Genomic DNA, 14,831 nt, shown 5'->3' on the forward strand with positions numbered 1-14,831 from the left:
TTCCTTCCTTTCCTTCCTTTCCTTTTTTGAGACAGAGTCTTGCTCTGTCACCAAGGCTGGAATGCAGTGGCACAATCTCGGCTCACTGCATCCTCCGCCTCCTGGGTCCAAGCAATTGTCCTGCCTCAGCCTTCCTAGTAGCTGGAACTACAGACACCTGTCACCACACCTGGCTAATTTTTGTATTTTTAGTAGACACGGGGTTTTGCCATTTTGGCCAGGCTGGTCTCAAACTTCTGACCTCAGGTGATCCTCCTGTCTCAGCCTCCCAAAGTACTGGGATTATAAGCCTGAGCCACCATGCCTGGCTACATATGCCTTTTTCTCATGCAGACATTGAGTAGGTATTTTCCCATACTCATAATTTTCCTTCATGCTTGGTAACTTAGTTTTCTATGTAGAGATGCTGTTTCTTCTGCAGTGAAGTTAATTTGTACAGCAGGTAGATGGAAAAGCAAACAGTAATTTAGTGTGACCATTCTTAATGCATGTATAGTCATACTTTTGTTCCGCAAAGGCAATCTTAAAACACCGTATACTTTGCCAAACTGTTAGTTTTGCAGTCTTTGCGATTAAAAGTTTGGTTCTATGAATTCTTTGTCTGAAAGAAATTCCAGATCACTATTAAAAGTGTAATTTAGTTTTTTCACTTTGAAAATACATACTTACGTTAAGAACATCTCACTGCACGATGGTTTCGTAGTAAAAGCTTATAGTCTCTGACAGTATAGACATTTTAATAAAATAGGATTTTTTTAAAGTTATTTACTCTAAAGCTTTTTTTTCTTAATATGAACCTAATACTACATATTTAAGGTCACTTTTTGGACTTAATTCAGTCTTTGGCTGCTAAGTTATTTCGTTTGTTCAAGGCTGTGAGGTTGATGTTAACATTTTTTTCCTTATAATTAGATTTGCCTTCTTAAAGGTGAGGGTATGCTGCCTTTGTCCAAATGACATGGATGAGTGGGGAAGGTGTGTCTACCTCTGTTTCTTAGTTCTTTCTAAAGAAATTGTGAATTATAGCCTCACAAAACATTACCACAGGCTCTGTGCAGCCAAGCTTGTTTTGTATTTAGTGATATTAAAGAAGAGGGAGGGGAAGACTAAGTGATATGAAATTCATTTTTCATTATAGTTAGTTTGGCCAATAAGTGTCAGCAAGTATTTTATTGAAGTAGTGTATAATTCAGATTGACTTTTGTAACTTTGCTAAGTTTTGGAAACCAGCATTTCTTTCTTTTTTTGTTTTCCAAGCTGGAGTGCAGTGGCGCAATCTTGGCTCACTGCAACCTCCTCCTCCTGGGTTCAAGCAGTTCTCGTGCTTCAGCCTCCCAGGTACCTGGGATTGCATGCATGGGCGACCATGCCTGGCTAATTTTTTTTGTATTTTTAGTAGAGACAGGGTTTCACCATGTTGGCCAGGTTGGGGAAACCGGCATTTCTGGTACCATTCAGTGTAAGTCTTAGTCACGAAATTAGTACTGCTTAGTTGATAAAGCATATCTAAACAATTAGGAGAATCCTAGAGAAAGCAAGAAATAAGAAATCTTTTCCTCAAGGTTCTTGCAAGTAGTCGGCTAGAAAGTAACATCTGAAATTCATTTTTAAATTGAAGTTTTTAAAGTTAAGTTTGATTAGAAATATTTAAGAGGCTAGAGATAGTTCTGAAAACATTTCTACAGGTAGAAGATGGTTTGCAAAAGGTAGCATTCTTAAAAAGAGGCATTATAAACATGTATATCAGACACAATTTTTGAAAATTAATTTGCCTTTTAAATGGATATCGAAGTTATCTTCATCACCTCCACCCACCCATTATAAAGTGTAAAATAAGCAGAAGTTTCTGATAATTTGCTAATTAGACTCCTTCGAGGTTTGATTTTGTGTTTTTCAATCTCCTGTTATTAAGTTCCTCATCCCGGCTGTTACTAAGTTTCTCATCCTGGGCTGGGTGCTGTGGCTCATGCCTGTAATCCCAGTGCTTTAGGAGGCCAAGGCAGGGGGATCACCTGAGGTCAGGAGTTCGAGGCCAGCCTGGCCAACATGGCGAAACCCCATCTCTACTAAAAAAAAAAATACAAAAACAAGCTGGGTGTGGTGGCAGGCACCTATAATCCCAGCTACTTAGGAGGTTGAGGCAGGGCGAATTGCTTGAACTCGAGAGGCAGAGGTTGCAGTGAGCTGAGATCGTGCCACTGCACTCCAGCCTGGGCAACAGAGTGAGACTCCGTCTCATAAATAAATAAATAAATAAATGTTCCTCATTTTGTCTCCTCTTTGGGAGAGAGCTCTCCCCTACATTAGCTAAGTGATTTAGACAGAATTTAAGATTTGCCTCTTTGTAACCTCCTGCTCTGAGTTTGATTGGATAGCATGGCACTTTCCAGTTGCTTTTTAATAATACAGGTGTTAGGGGGTCCTTTCCTATAAGTCTGCCTGTCTCTGTCTCTCTGTCTTAAAGTCTGATCTTCTATAAGGAAGCTCCTTATGGGAATATGGAAACATAGTGTCCCACTGACTGCTTACCCTTGCCTATTCTTTTCTCCCAAATGTGGTCCTTAATTAATTAATTAATTAATTTATTTTTGAGACAGGCTTTCACTGTGTTGCCCAGGCTTGAGTGCTGTGGCCCAGACTTGAGTGCAGTGGCACAGTCTTAGCTCGCTGTGGCCTTGACCTCCCATGCTCTCTCAGGCTCAAGTGATCCTCCCTCAGCCTCCCTAGTAGCAGGGACCACAGAAACACACACCACCATGCCTGGCTCTTTTTTAAATTTTATCAGTCACTTAATTATTAATAGTTCTGAGTGGATTAACTCTCTTACATTTGCCTTTTGGAAGCCTAAGAATAAGTTAAAGCAAATAAAATATATCCAGTGTTCTGATAACAGATTCTTAGTAGTTAATTTATTTCTACCATCTGACTATAAATGGATGTCTTGAAGTTTGCCTGGTATTTTCAGTAGTATCCTTCCTAATTCACATTTGTGCTTCCATTTTCCTCAGTGATCCCTTCTCCTATGCTTTGCTACAAGGATCATCTCTCATAACGTGCCTGAGATGTGTGCACTTTAGCCAGTTAGTTCTCAAGCCATTACTTCTTCTTTTCATTTTCTCGTTTAGTTCACTAGCCCCTAATCTTCCCTCCGTTTTCCTGTTACTCCCAGAATTACCAGTTATCATTTCTACTATGGTACCACATTAGTTAACGAGAATGTTTTAAATCTTTTTTTCCCCCATTTCTAAGTTATGCTTGCTTTAAGTTTCAGAATTTGGAAGTACTTACAAATACAAAAAAAAAATATTAAAATTCGCTCTCACAGATGACTATGGTTAACATTTTCAGATGTATCTTTCTAGTCTTTTCCTAAGCCTGTAGATAGACACAGGTACCTACACATTTTAGAACTTGGGATTAGGTGCAGTAGCTCACACCTGTAATTTCTGCACTTTGGAAGACTGAAGTGGGAGGATCCCTTGAAGCCAGGAGTTTGAGACCTGCCTGGGCAACATAGTGAGACCCTGTCTGTACCAAAAATAAAAGATGATAAAATTAACCAGGCATGGCGGTGCGTGCCTGTAGTGCCAGCTACTTGGGAGGCTGAGTTGGGGAGGAGGATCACTTGAGCCCAGGAGGCTACAGTGAGCTATGAATTTGCCTCTGCACTCCACCCTGGGTGACAGAGCAAGACTCCCAAAAAAAAAAAACAAGAAAATTTTTTAAAAATTGGGATTATATAATACTGTGTCCTCAATTTTCTTCTCAAAATTATTAAACACTCTTTTAAGGCCAGACTCTGGTTCATGCCTGTAATCTTAACACTTTGGGAGGCTGAGGTGAGAGGATCGCTTGAGCTCAGGAATTCGAGACCAGCCTGGGAAACATAGTGAGACCTTGTCTTTACAAAAAATTGAAAAATTATCTGTGCGCGGACCAAGGCAGGTGGATCACCTGAGGTCAGGAGTTCGAGACCAGCCTGACCAAATGGTGAAACCCCATCTCTACTAAAAATACAAAATGTTAGCTGGGTGTGGTGGCACGTGCCTGTAATCCCAGCTACTCGAAAGGCTGAGGCAGGAGAATCGCTTGAACCCAGGAGGCGGAGGATTCAGTGAGCCAAGGTCATGTCACTACACTCCAGCCTGGGCAACAAGAGCAAAACTCTGTCTCAAAAAAAAATAATAATTATAATAATAATAATAATTAGCTGAGCGTGGCGGCATGTACCTGCAGTCCCAGCTGCTCAGGAGGCTGAGGCCAGAGAATCGCACAATCCTGGGAGGCTGATGCTGCAGTGAGCTGTGATTGTGTCACTGCACTCCAGTGTAGGTGACAGAGCAAGGTCCTGTCTCAAGAAAAAAAAAACATTTAAACACTCTTTTCAATATATTTTTTTAAAAAGTGTTTGTGTTTTATCATATGGATATATGTAACAGCTAAGAGAATTACTTGAGAGGAGTATTTTTACATGATTTCATACTTGATTTTCTCTTGTTATGAAAGATAGCAAAACTTATGTGTTCTTGTTATTTAAACGTAAATGAGGACTTGTGTTATCAAAGAAAGAGATTAGGAATGAGATCAGGGAGTTTGGGTATTATGCACTAGTTATTATGACCTAGTATGACTTTGAGTAATGTCTTCTGAGCTTTTTTTCTCAGCTATAAAACTGAAAAGTGATTATAACTATTCATCCATTTTTCAAAGAGTTATTGAAAGGACCAAATAATATATATGAAAATTTATTTCAAACTATATGACAGTTTAGCCATGCAAATGCAGAACTTTATAATATCTGAGAGAAAAGATGAGTCTTTGCCTAATATTGATTCAGTTTATTTTCTTGATAGGAGCTCTGTCTAAACATCATTCCAACCTTTGCAAATCTTATAGACTACCCATCCATGAAAAATGCTTTGATACCAAGAATTAAAAATGCCTGTCTACAAACGTCTTCCCTTGCTGTAAGTAATAGCATATTAATTTTTGTTTTTCTTTCACTTGTCAGTGCTTTAAATCATTTTCTTATTACTTAATAACCCTTTTATAGAATTCTGATGTATTTCATCTTGGCTGTAGATAACCTGTATATAGTACTATGAAAATGAGCTGTTTTCTTTGATACATAATTTATAATATTGCATTCCTAACCTTACTTGCTGTCCCTTTACTTTGAGTGTTTCAGTAAAAAAGTTGGGTGATTATTTTTTTCTTAATTCTTTTCTGCTTTAACTCAATTTATTTTGTTGTTAGTTTAAAAATATGAGAGTTTAACTTGGTATCTAAGCCTAAAAACTTGTTGAATAGTTTCCTTTTATAAATAGCCTTTATTTTTAGTTATTGGTCTGTAAATTTCTTATTTCTTACTGACTGGCTTACTTTTTAAAAAAGTAGAGTACAATAAAGCAATAAGTTAATATGAATACAAGTAGGAGAAACAGTTGTACTAAAAAATGTAGACCAAGGGAATAATTGCCTTCTTTGAATACAAAATTTTAACATTCAGTTACTTATTAGTCAAGGAAGGTAGAATTGATAACGAAGTTTTCATTATCTCATATTGAAAGCAATAAATGTCCCCAACCTTTTCTCTAACACTAAATATAATAGTTTATCACATTGATACTTCTTTATAGAAGTAATTTTGAATGCTGTCTTCAAAGTAGCAGCTTTAAAGAGGGAGAAATGTTCTCTTTTGCCTAACCAGTTCTTTATATTGATTTTTGATAATGGGCATATTATTAAATTTGCATTTTCTAAAGCTGGTTCTCTGGAGATCCCATCTTTATCTGATGGAATGTGAATTTAAATAAAAATAAACAGCTTAATAAAATTATAGGCAAAAGCAATTTGAATGATATGATTTTATCTTATAGCCATTGAATCTATTTTAGTTCATGTTTCTTGGTCGAAAGGCTTTGAAATGGAAAATGTAACATCAAAGTAGAAAAACAAATCATTACTGAAACAAACAAGCGTGAAATGAAATAAAGTCAAGAAGCTTTAGTTCTCATTCTCACTTTGTTACTAACAACCCCTGTGACCTTGAAAAGTCACTGTGCCCCTCTGAGTCTTTTCACTATCATGAAAAATAGCTGTTTTCTCTGAAATTCTCAATTTTATGATTGAATTTTCAAAATAGATGTAGTAATATACAGCTTAACATTTAGTTTTCAAAATGCCCTTTAGAAGATGTAATAATCATACTATATACCTTATTTTATGGCAGCATAAATTTATTTTAACATACATTTTCTCAAAGTACATGTTGTAGGCCGGACGTGGTGGCTCATGCCTTTAATCCCAACACTTTGGGAGGCTGAGGTGGGTGAATCCCGAGCTCAGGAGTTCAAGACCAGCCTGAGCAACACAGCAAGACCTCGCCTCTACTAAAAATAAAAAAATTTAGCTGGGTGTGGTGGCATGGCGGGAGGATCACTTGAGACCAAGAGGTTGAGGCTGCAGTGAGCTGTGATTGTGCCGCTGCCTTCCAGTCTAGGTGTCAGAGCAAGCACCCCCACCCCTCAAAAAACAAAACAAAAAAAAATCCAAAACCAAAGCAAAACAAGAGTACCTGTTCTAGTTCAGTTCTGAGCATGTGCAGGGGTGTGTAGAAATGGGAAGCATGGATACTTAAATGATGTGAATTGCTGCCCAGTGATATTTATGTTTCTTTTTAAGATGCTAACTGGCCCTTAAGGCATGTTGTTTACAAGAAGTTGTAATGAATGTAATTATATTTAGAACAGTAACTAGGAATGGATTTATATTTTATATGTCACCTTTTAAGTGGATTTTGGATAGCACTTTCAGTGCTTCTGCCTACCTTCAGAGTGGCAAATAGGAATTCCTAAATTGTGTTCATAGTCCTATATCTCTAAAAGTTTAAAATTCTAATTAGGAAATTCCTGAATCATGAGTTAGAATTGTATCTTAATACTCTTCCCTGAAAATAAAATTTTTAAAAATTCTACAGAGTTAGGTAAAGTGCTCCAAGAGCTATATTTATTCATTACTTACATGACTAATATTTTATATATCGTAAAAGTAAATAAGTATTTTCAGTTTTGCTTAATATATATATATATCTCAGTAGAATGCAGCTGTTCCTTTTATAAAACTGATTATGAGTACAAGTAGAGCATTCAGATACCTTTTTGAATTTATAATATCTCTTGTGTTTGAATTTCAGAAAACAATTGTATGCTATTTTTTAGAAATGGAAAGTTTTCCCCATTTTTCCTGTAGAACTATGGTGCTTTTTTAGCCAACAAAATTATTTTCTGCCTTTCTTGTTTAACTTTTTTTTGAAAACTGGAGTTTTGTTAATACTATGGTCCTGACTTAAAGATATTCTATCTTAAGAAATTCCAAATAGAAGTAGGGTATGAAGTATTTATCAAATAGTCAAGTGAATATGGAATTTTGATAAAAGCTTCTAAATAAGAGGTCTTAATAACTGTATATTTAGAAATAGAAAACAAATATATGGACACCTTCACATGTTAAAATATTTAGTTTAAGAATGAACTGAACCTAACTTACAGTAAAATACTGGAATGTGGGTGAACTTGATCACTTGGTGCAAAGAATGTAGTCCTTTTTATTATTCAAATGTCCCCAAAGGAGTGTTCTTATGATAGTAACACATATGTAGTAAAAGTTTCTCAAATCCTAATCACTTTGAAATGTTACAAAATTGTAGTCATTCCTTGTCTTTATCTCACTAGTGACCTGGTAAAGCAGTCATAAATTCTTTGTGAGACAAACCAGGAAAATTAGTAAATAACTGAATTTCCTATGTTAATAAAGAATGAGAGCTTCTAAATCTACTTTTGTTCTTGAGACTTTAACATATTTATATGACGATTAAGTTTGCACTTAAATATTTTGTTCCAGATTTTGAAAACTTTAAATGACTAATGCAATTTACCTCTTTTAATAGGTTCGTGTAAATTCATTAGTGTGCTTAGGAAAGATTTTGGAATACTTGGATAAGTGGTTTGTACTTGATGATATCCTACCCTTCTTACAACAAATTCCATCCAAGGAACCTGCGGTCCTCATGGGAATTTTAGGTAGCTGAAAATTTAATGTCATTTGATGCTGTTTTATCATGCAAATAAATTTTCCAATCTATAAAACCATTATACTCTCCTTTCATGTATACAGCATTTCATAATTGAAGAATGATGAGATAAATGTCATAATACAACCTTTCTCTTTAAGTTTAGCAAAAGCAGTAGAATCTTGATATTTATAAAGAAATAAGATGTTTGAGAATTCTAGCTTTACAAATATCGTGATAGCTAGTTTTCCCCGTAAAGTGGTGCAAAGTGAGAGGCAAACAAAGCTACTAGAAATGCCGATACTGGTCTTAGTAGTAATACCTGAGGTTTATTTGATACTCAGTTTGTAAGAGGCAAAGTATTTTCTCTGCATTACTTTATTTTATTCTTCCCCAAATTCAATGAAATAGGTACTATTGTTTCTATTTTACAAGGAAACTGAGGCTCAGAGATGTGAAATAAGTGATTCAAGATCATGCAAGTGATAAGTGGTAGGAGCTGGTTTTCTAATATATTTTGTGGCTGATATGCTGATGAAGCATGTTAACCTTATAGGACATTGTGTGCTGTCAGCATAATTACAAATTACTAAGAAGCTCTGAAATCATTTATATATAGTTAAAGTTATGAAAGTCCAATCTGGAAATGCCAGGGGTCTGCTGCACTATAGCAGGCATAGCTATAGAGTCACTAAAACGTTAACAAGTTCATTTTTATTTAATTCAAGGTTGTTAATTTTTTTTTTTTTTTTTTTGAGTTGGAGTCTTGCTCTATCGCCCAGGCTGGAGTGCAGTGGTCCATCTCGGCTCACTGCAACCTCCGCCTCCTGAGTTCAAGCAATCCTCTGCCTCAGCCTCCTGAGTAGCTGCAATTACAGGCACCTGCCACCACGCCTGGCTAATTTTTTTGTATTTTTTGTAGAGACAGGGTTTCATCATCTTGGCCAGGCTGGTCTTGAACTCCTGACCTTGTGATCTGCCTGCCTCGACCTCCCAAAGTGTTGGGATTACAGGCGTGAGCCACCGTGCCCGGCCTAGTTCTTTGTTAATATTTAAGAAAAACTATATTATTTATCCATGTATTCTTAACACCTAATGTAGTGCTTGGCCTGTAGAAACTGCTCATTAAGTATTTGTGGGAATGGTTAGGAAGTATTTATTGTGGACCTCTTTAGGCATAGAAGGTACTCTAGGGATATTGCATGAATCTTTTGTGCAGAAAGAAGTTTGTCTTCTTGGCTGGGTGCAGTGGCTGACACCTGTATTCCCAGCACTTTGGGAGGCTGAGGTGGGCAGATCACTTGAGCCCAAGAGTTCAAGACCAGCCTGAGCAACATGGCAAAACCCCATTTCTACTAGAAATACAATAATTAGCTGGGTGTGGTAGCTTGTGCCTGTAGTCCCAGCTACTTGGGAAGCTGAGGTGGGAGAATCACACGAGCCAGGGAGGTTGAGGCTACAGGGACCCATTATCGTGTCACTGCATTCCAGCATGAGCAACAGGGCAAGACCCTGTCTCAAAAAAAAAAAAAAAAAATGTCTTTTTGAGCAGGAGTTTGGCATAGTAGAAATTCAAGCCTTGGCTCTAATCCTGGCTCTGTCAGTTCCTGAGGTAACTTTGAGAAGTTTATCCAATGAGGATGAGACTAACGTCATTTTAGGATTCTTGTGAGAATTCACTGAAACCAAGGGAAAGTAACAAACACAGTGCTCAGCAAATAAGCATTTAGTCAGTGCCCAATAAAGTTACCCTTTGGGTATATAAGTCATGTGCACATTAACAGAATAATGGGGGATGGTATTTCACAAAGCTTTGGATTATGTACAAAACACTTGGAACTCAAAGGCATTCAGAGAATGAGGAGGAAGTGTACTCAGTTTACCAAATGAAGGCTTTGTGGATAGATGTAACAAGTGGAGTATTGAAGACTGAGTAAATAGGTGAGACAATAGGGAAGGATTTTGTGGAGTTGAATTCAGTTATTAAATTTCAGACATGTTGAGTTTGATTTGCTGAAGAAGTGGATAAAGGTGTAGGACTTACATTTTGACTTACACCCTTTAAAATAGATGCCTTGAGTATGATTTCTGAAGTATATATTTAGATGTTTCAGAATAAAAGGCCATTCTGTAACTTTACTGCTGCACAATAAGAACTGAACGTGGTTCTGATAAGCTTCTAATGTTATGCTGTCATTAAATGTGCTCCTAAACCAAAAGAACATAGGATAAATATGTTGTGGTGTTTAAATCTGGCCTGATGATAAAGGCTGAAATCATTCTGATTCATATGTAAGAACATCATTATTCTAGGCATTGATTGGAAAAAATTTGTACTACACAGATTATCAAGGGATTTCATATACATATATTGTTTTCATGATTTCTATGAATTGATGGTGTTAACTTAGGAAATTTGTCACATTCTTTTCCATCAGGTATTTACAAATGTACTTTTACTCATAAGAAGTTGGGAATCACCAAAGAGCAGCTGGCCGGAAAAGTATTGCCTCATCTTATTCCCCTGAGTATTGAAAACAATCTTAATCTTAATCAGGTAGGAGTATTTTTGTGCTTTATTCATTTTATTGAGCTTGCTGTTTTCTTGGCATTAGATAAATAAATACATTATAAAGTTTGGTTGAAAAAAAGGTGGGGGTAAAATACACCACAGAACTAAATGAAGAAAGTTTGTGGGGTGACTTCATTGATAAATAGTAAATGAGCAGGATGTTGAAAAATATGTAGGATTTGGGACTACTTTAAATCTAGGGCTGGGAAATTGACATGAATGAAGAACAAAGTTATAGAATGTGTTTGGGGAGTATTTTCATTATTTATTGATTGCTACAGAACAAATCACCACAAACTTAGGGGTTTAAAGCAACACAAATTTATTATCTCACAGCTCTGTGGGTCAGGCCAGGACATGGCATAGTTGGATTTCCTGCTCAGGGTTTCTCACAGTGCTGTCTGTAGTCAAGAACTTGGGGCTCATTCAAGGCCCAGCTACAGAGTGATCTGCTTCTAAGTGCACTTACATGGTTGTTGGCAAGCTTTGGTTCCTTTTGGGCTGTTGTGCTTAGGGCCTCCATTCTTAGCTATTAGCTGGATACCACTGTCAGTTCCTAGCCACATGGGCCTTTCCAGCATGGCAACTTGTTTCATCAAAGCCTGCAAGAGAGAGTCTGCTAGCAAGACTGAAATTACAGTCTCTTGTAATCAAGGAAGTGATATCCCATCACCTGTGCCATAGTCTGTTGCTTTAGAAGCAAGTCACAGGTTCAGCCCACACTCAAAGATAGGGGATTCCACAAGGGCATGAATGGCAGGAGGAAGAGATAATTGAGGACCATTTTAAGAGTCTATATACCACTTGGAAGAAATAATTCAATTTGATTGGGAGATATATATAATACAGTAGGAGAATGAGAAAGGTACATTGAGACTAGAATAGGTAGACTTAAAATGTCTGTCTGGTTTAGGTATTTGAACTTTCAAGGTGTGGTAAATGTTTTTGAGCTAAGGAATAATGTGTCCAAAGAATATTGTGGAATTGTCTCTCTGCATACCTCTATCGCTGTTTGTCACAGTTGTGTTCTTATGTGACTGATTCTTCCTGAAGATTAGAAATTCCTCAAAGGTTATTAGAGCTTATTCTTCATTATAGCCCCAGCACTTAGTGCAATGACAGAACCAAAAATATTTATTGAATTGAGAGAAAATTGAGGTATAGAGTAGACGAGTCATTTTTGTTCACAACAGAACTAGTATTTAATGAAATATAATGGAAAAGCCTGAGTTGGGTTACTGTTTAACTGAGAGCATCAGAGATGGATAGGCAGGGAGGATTTAGAACCGAAAGTGAATTACAGCAATGAGGGAAGCAGAAAGCTGGAAGTTGAGAGCTTTTGGCATTGGGGAGAGTGCTGAGCGAGCAGAGTTTTGGGAGGCAGAGAAATTTATAAAACTAATCAGAACAAACATTTCATTTGAAGTAATAGGGTAAGTCTCTGAAAATTAGTTCCTTGGTTTTAATTTTTTTTTTTTTTTTTTGAGATGGAGTCTCATCCTGTCACTCAGGCTGGAGTGCAGTGGTGCCGTCTCACCTCACTGCAACCTCCGCCTCCTGGGTTCAAGCAATTCTCATGCCTTACCCTCCCGAATAGCTGGGATTATAGGCGTGAGGCACCATGCCTGGCTAATTTTTGTGTTTTTAGCAGAGTCAGGGTTTCACCGTGTTAGCCAGGCTGGTCTCAAACTCCGAATCTCAAGTGATCTGCCTGCCTTGGCCTCCCAAAGTGCTGGGATTACAGGCGTGAGCCACCACGCTCGCCCCCTAGATTTTAATTTTTGGTTTGGTAATTTCTTCGTATCTTGGATAGCAGAGTTGAGGTTAGGGTGGGCAAAGAAGGGAGACAGTGAATATTGGGGAGGAATAGGATAATATGCCTAAAACAGTCTTCAACTTTTTGTCATTTCTGTTCTTAGTTCTCATATTTCTGATTTAGTGTGTTTTTAAATATTCCCAAATGCTTATTTTAGGATATATAGGCTCACTCCTGTCATCCCAACACTTTGGGAGGGAAGGGTTAGGTGGATCACTTGAGCTCAGGAGTTTGAGACCAGCCTGGGCAACATGGTGAAAGCCCATCTCTACAAAAATACAAAAATGAGCCAGGTGTAGTGGTGTGCGCCTGTAGTCCCAGCTACTAGAGGGAGCTGAGGGAGGAGGATTGCTTGAGCCTGGGAGGCGGAGGTTGCAGTGATTTGGGATTGCACCACTGCACTCCAGCCTGGATGACAAAGCAAGACTCTGTCTCTAATTCCATTTGAAATGTTGTGTTGATTTACTTCAGCTTAGTGTTTGTTTTTGTTTTGTTTTGTTTGGGGGGGGTGGCTATTTTCATCAACAAATATTTTGATTCCTATCTTCTTGTATTTTACAGTAGTTTAGCATGGATGTGATCTGCCTTCCCATTTGTTTCATGGTCAGGGTTTCTAATTTAAGACTGCCTTCTTAGTTCCTTTCTGATTTAAGATGATTTAAGTATATTATACATTAAGTGACAAAGATAAGTAACTTAGGAAAATACATTTTCAACATTTGAATAAAAAACAGCAAATGCCCTGCGGTAGTCCACTGAATAATCAATAACTTGTGTTTGAGGGGGGTTCCTAAGACCACTCCCAGAATAGATGATGCAGTAGAAGGACTCACAGGACTCAGCATAGAGTTATGCTCAGGCTGTGCTCTATTATGGTAAAAAAATATAAAGCAAAATCAGGAAAGGAAAAAGGTTCATAGGACAAAGTCTAGGGAAACCAGGCACAAGCCTATAGAGTCTTTTTCCATTGAAATCATGCAGGATTCCCCTTGTAATGACTTGTGATAATCTGTGTGAAATGTTGCCAACCAGGGAAACTCATTAGATGAGACTCAGTGTCCAGAGTTTTCAATGAGGGCTGATGAAGTAACACCCTCTGCCTGGCATGTACTCAAATTCCAAGCTCCCAGAAGGAAAGCAAGTGTTCAGCATAGAACATATTCTTTGTACAAACAGTTTAGGCAAGTAAGCCACTGTTACCGTTAATAATAGGAACCTTTCTGAAATCTGAGTTCCCAGACACCAGCTAAAGGCCAATTTTGCAAGCAGGAGTTTTCAAGGATAGCAGTTTATGTCTACAATGTTAACTCTTTCCTGCACAAACATTTAACAATATGGATGAATCTCACAAACATGTTGAGTGAATGAAGCCAGGCATAGAAGAGTATCTGCTGAATGATCCATTTATGTAAAGTACAACAGTCTAAGCTATGCTGCTAGAAGTCAGAATAAAGTTTACCCAAAGGGTGTGAGGGTGAAAAATGACTGGAAGCGGGTATAAGGAAGCCTCTGGGATGTTGACAACGATTTCACTTTGTTTTTGTTTTTGTTTTTTGAGATGGGGTCTCAGTCTGTCTCCCAGGCTGGAGTGCAGTGGCACAATCTCAGCTCACTGCATCCTTGACCTCCTGGGCTCAAGTGATCCTCCCACCTCAGCCTCCCAAATAGCTAGGACTACAGGCATGTACCACCACTCCTGGCTAATTGTTGTATTTTTTGTAGAGACGTGGTCTCTCTATGTTGCCCAGGCTGGTCTCAAACTCCTGGGCTCAAGTGATCTTCCTGCCTTGGCTTCCCAAAGTACTGGGACTACAGGTGTGAGCCATGTGCCTGGACCAATGTTGTTTCTTTATCTGGCTACTAGTTACATTGGATGTGTTCAATTTGTGTGAATTGTGATTTTTTTTTTTTTTTTTTTTTTTTTTGTCTGTGCACTTTAACATGTATACTTTTCTATTAGTATATTATACTGCAATAAAAAGTTTTAGGAACCCTAATCACTGGAAAGTCAGTCATAGTAAACTGCTTTGGAAACATGCCTTTTGACTTTCTCATAAGATGAAGAAGCTGCTGCTGATACAGCATGGTGAAAGGCAGTGTAATGTAGTAGAAAAGGGTGCAGACTTTGGAACTAGGCTTAGGATGAATTCTAACTCTGCCATATGAGCTCTCTAGCATCTCTGAGTTGCTTTACCTGTCATTGAGCCTGAGTTGCCTCATTTGTAGATTAGAAATATTAGTGAACCTACTTTGAAGAGTTATGAGGATTAATAAAATAGTGTATGTAGAAACACTCAACACAAAGATGTAATTATAAGATTTGGGGAAAGGAGGAGAGCCATTTCTAGATTCTTCCTGTAACATATGGTGTT

The 14,831-nt window shown here is 37.7% G+C and overlaps 1 protein-coding gene across 5 annotated transcripts in view; it reads left to right on the forward strand.

Moving 5' to 3' along the window:
• Positions 1 to 14,831, forward strand: part of SCYL2 (SCY1 like pseudokinase 2) — a 72,924-nt gene that overhangs the window by 49,908 nt on the left and 8,185 nt on the right. For all 5 annotated transcript variants that reach the window (XM_023185248.1, XM_023185524.1, XM_023185321.2 and 2 more), the window contains 3 exons: positions 4,854 to 4,967; positions 7,949 to 8,081; positions 10,510 to 10,628. In XM_023185248.1, coding sequence (XP_023041016.1) covers positions 4,854 to 4,967; positions 7,949 to 8,081; positions 10,510 to 10,628 — 366 coding nt within the window. The remainder of the gene's footprint in view (positions 1 to 4,853; positions 4,968 to 7,948; positions 8,082 to 10,509; positions 10,629 to 14,831) is intronic.

The sequence above is a fragment of the Piliocolobus tephrosceles genome, chromosome 10, assembly GCF_002776525.5.
Source record: "Piliocolobus tephrosceles isolate RC106 chromosome 10, ASM277652v3, whole genome shotgun sequence".
In the NCBI taxonomy this organism is placed as follows: Eukaryota; Metazoa; Chordata; class Mammalia; order Primates; family Cercopithecidae; genus Piliocolobus; species Piliocolobus tephrosceles.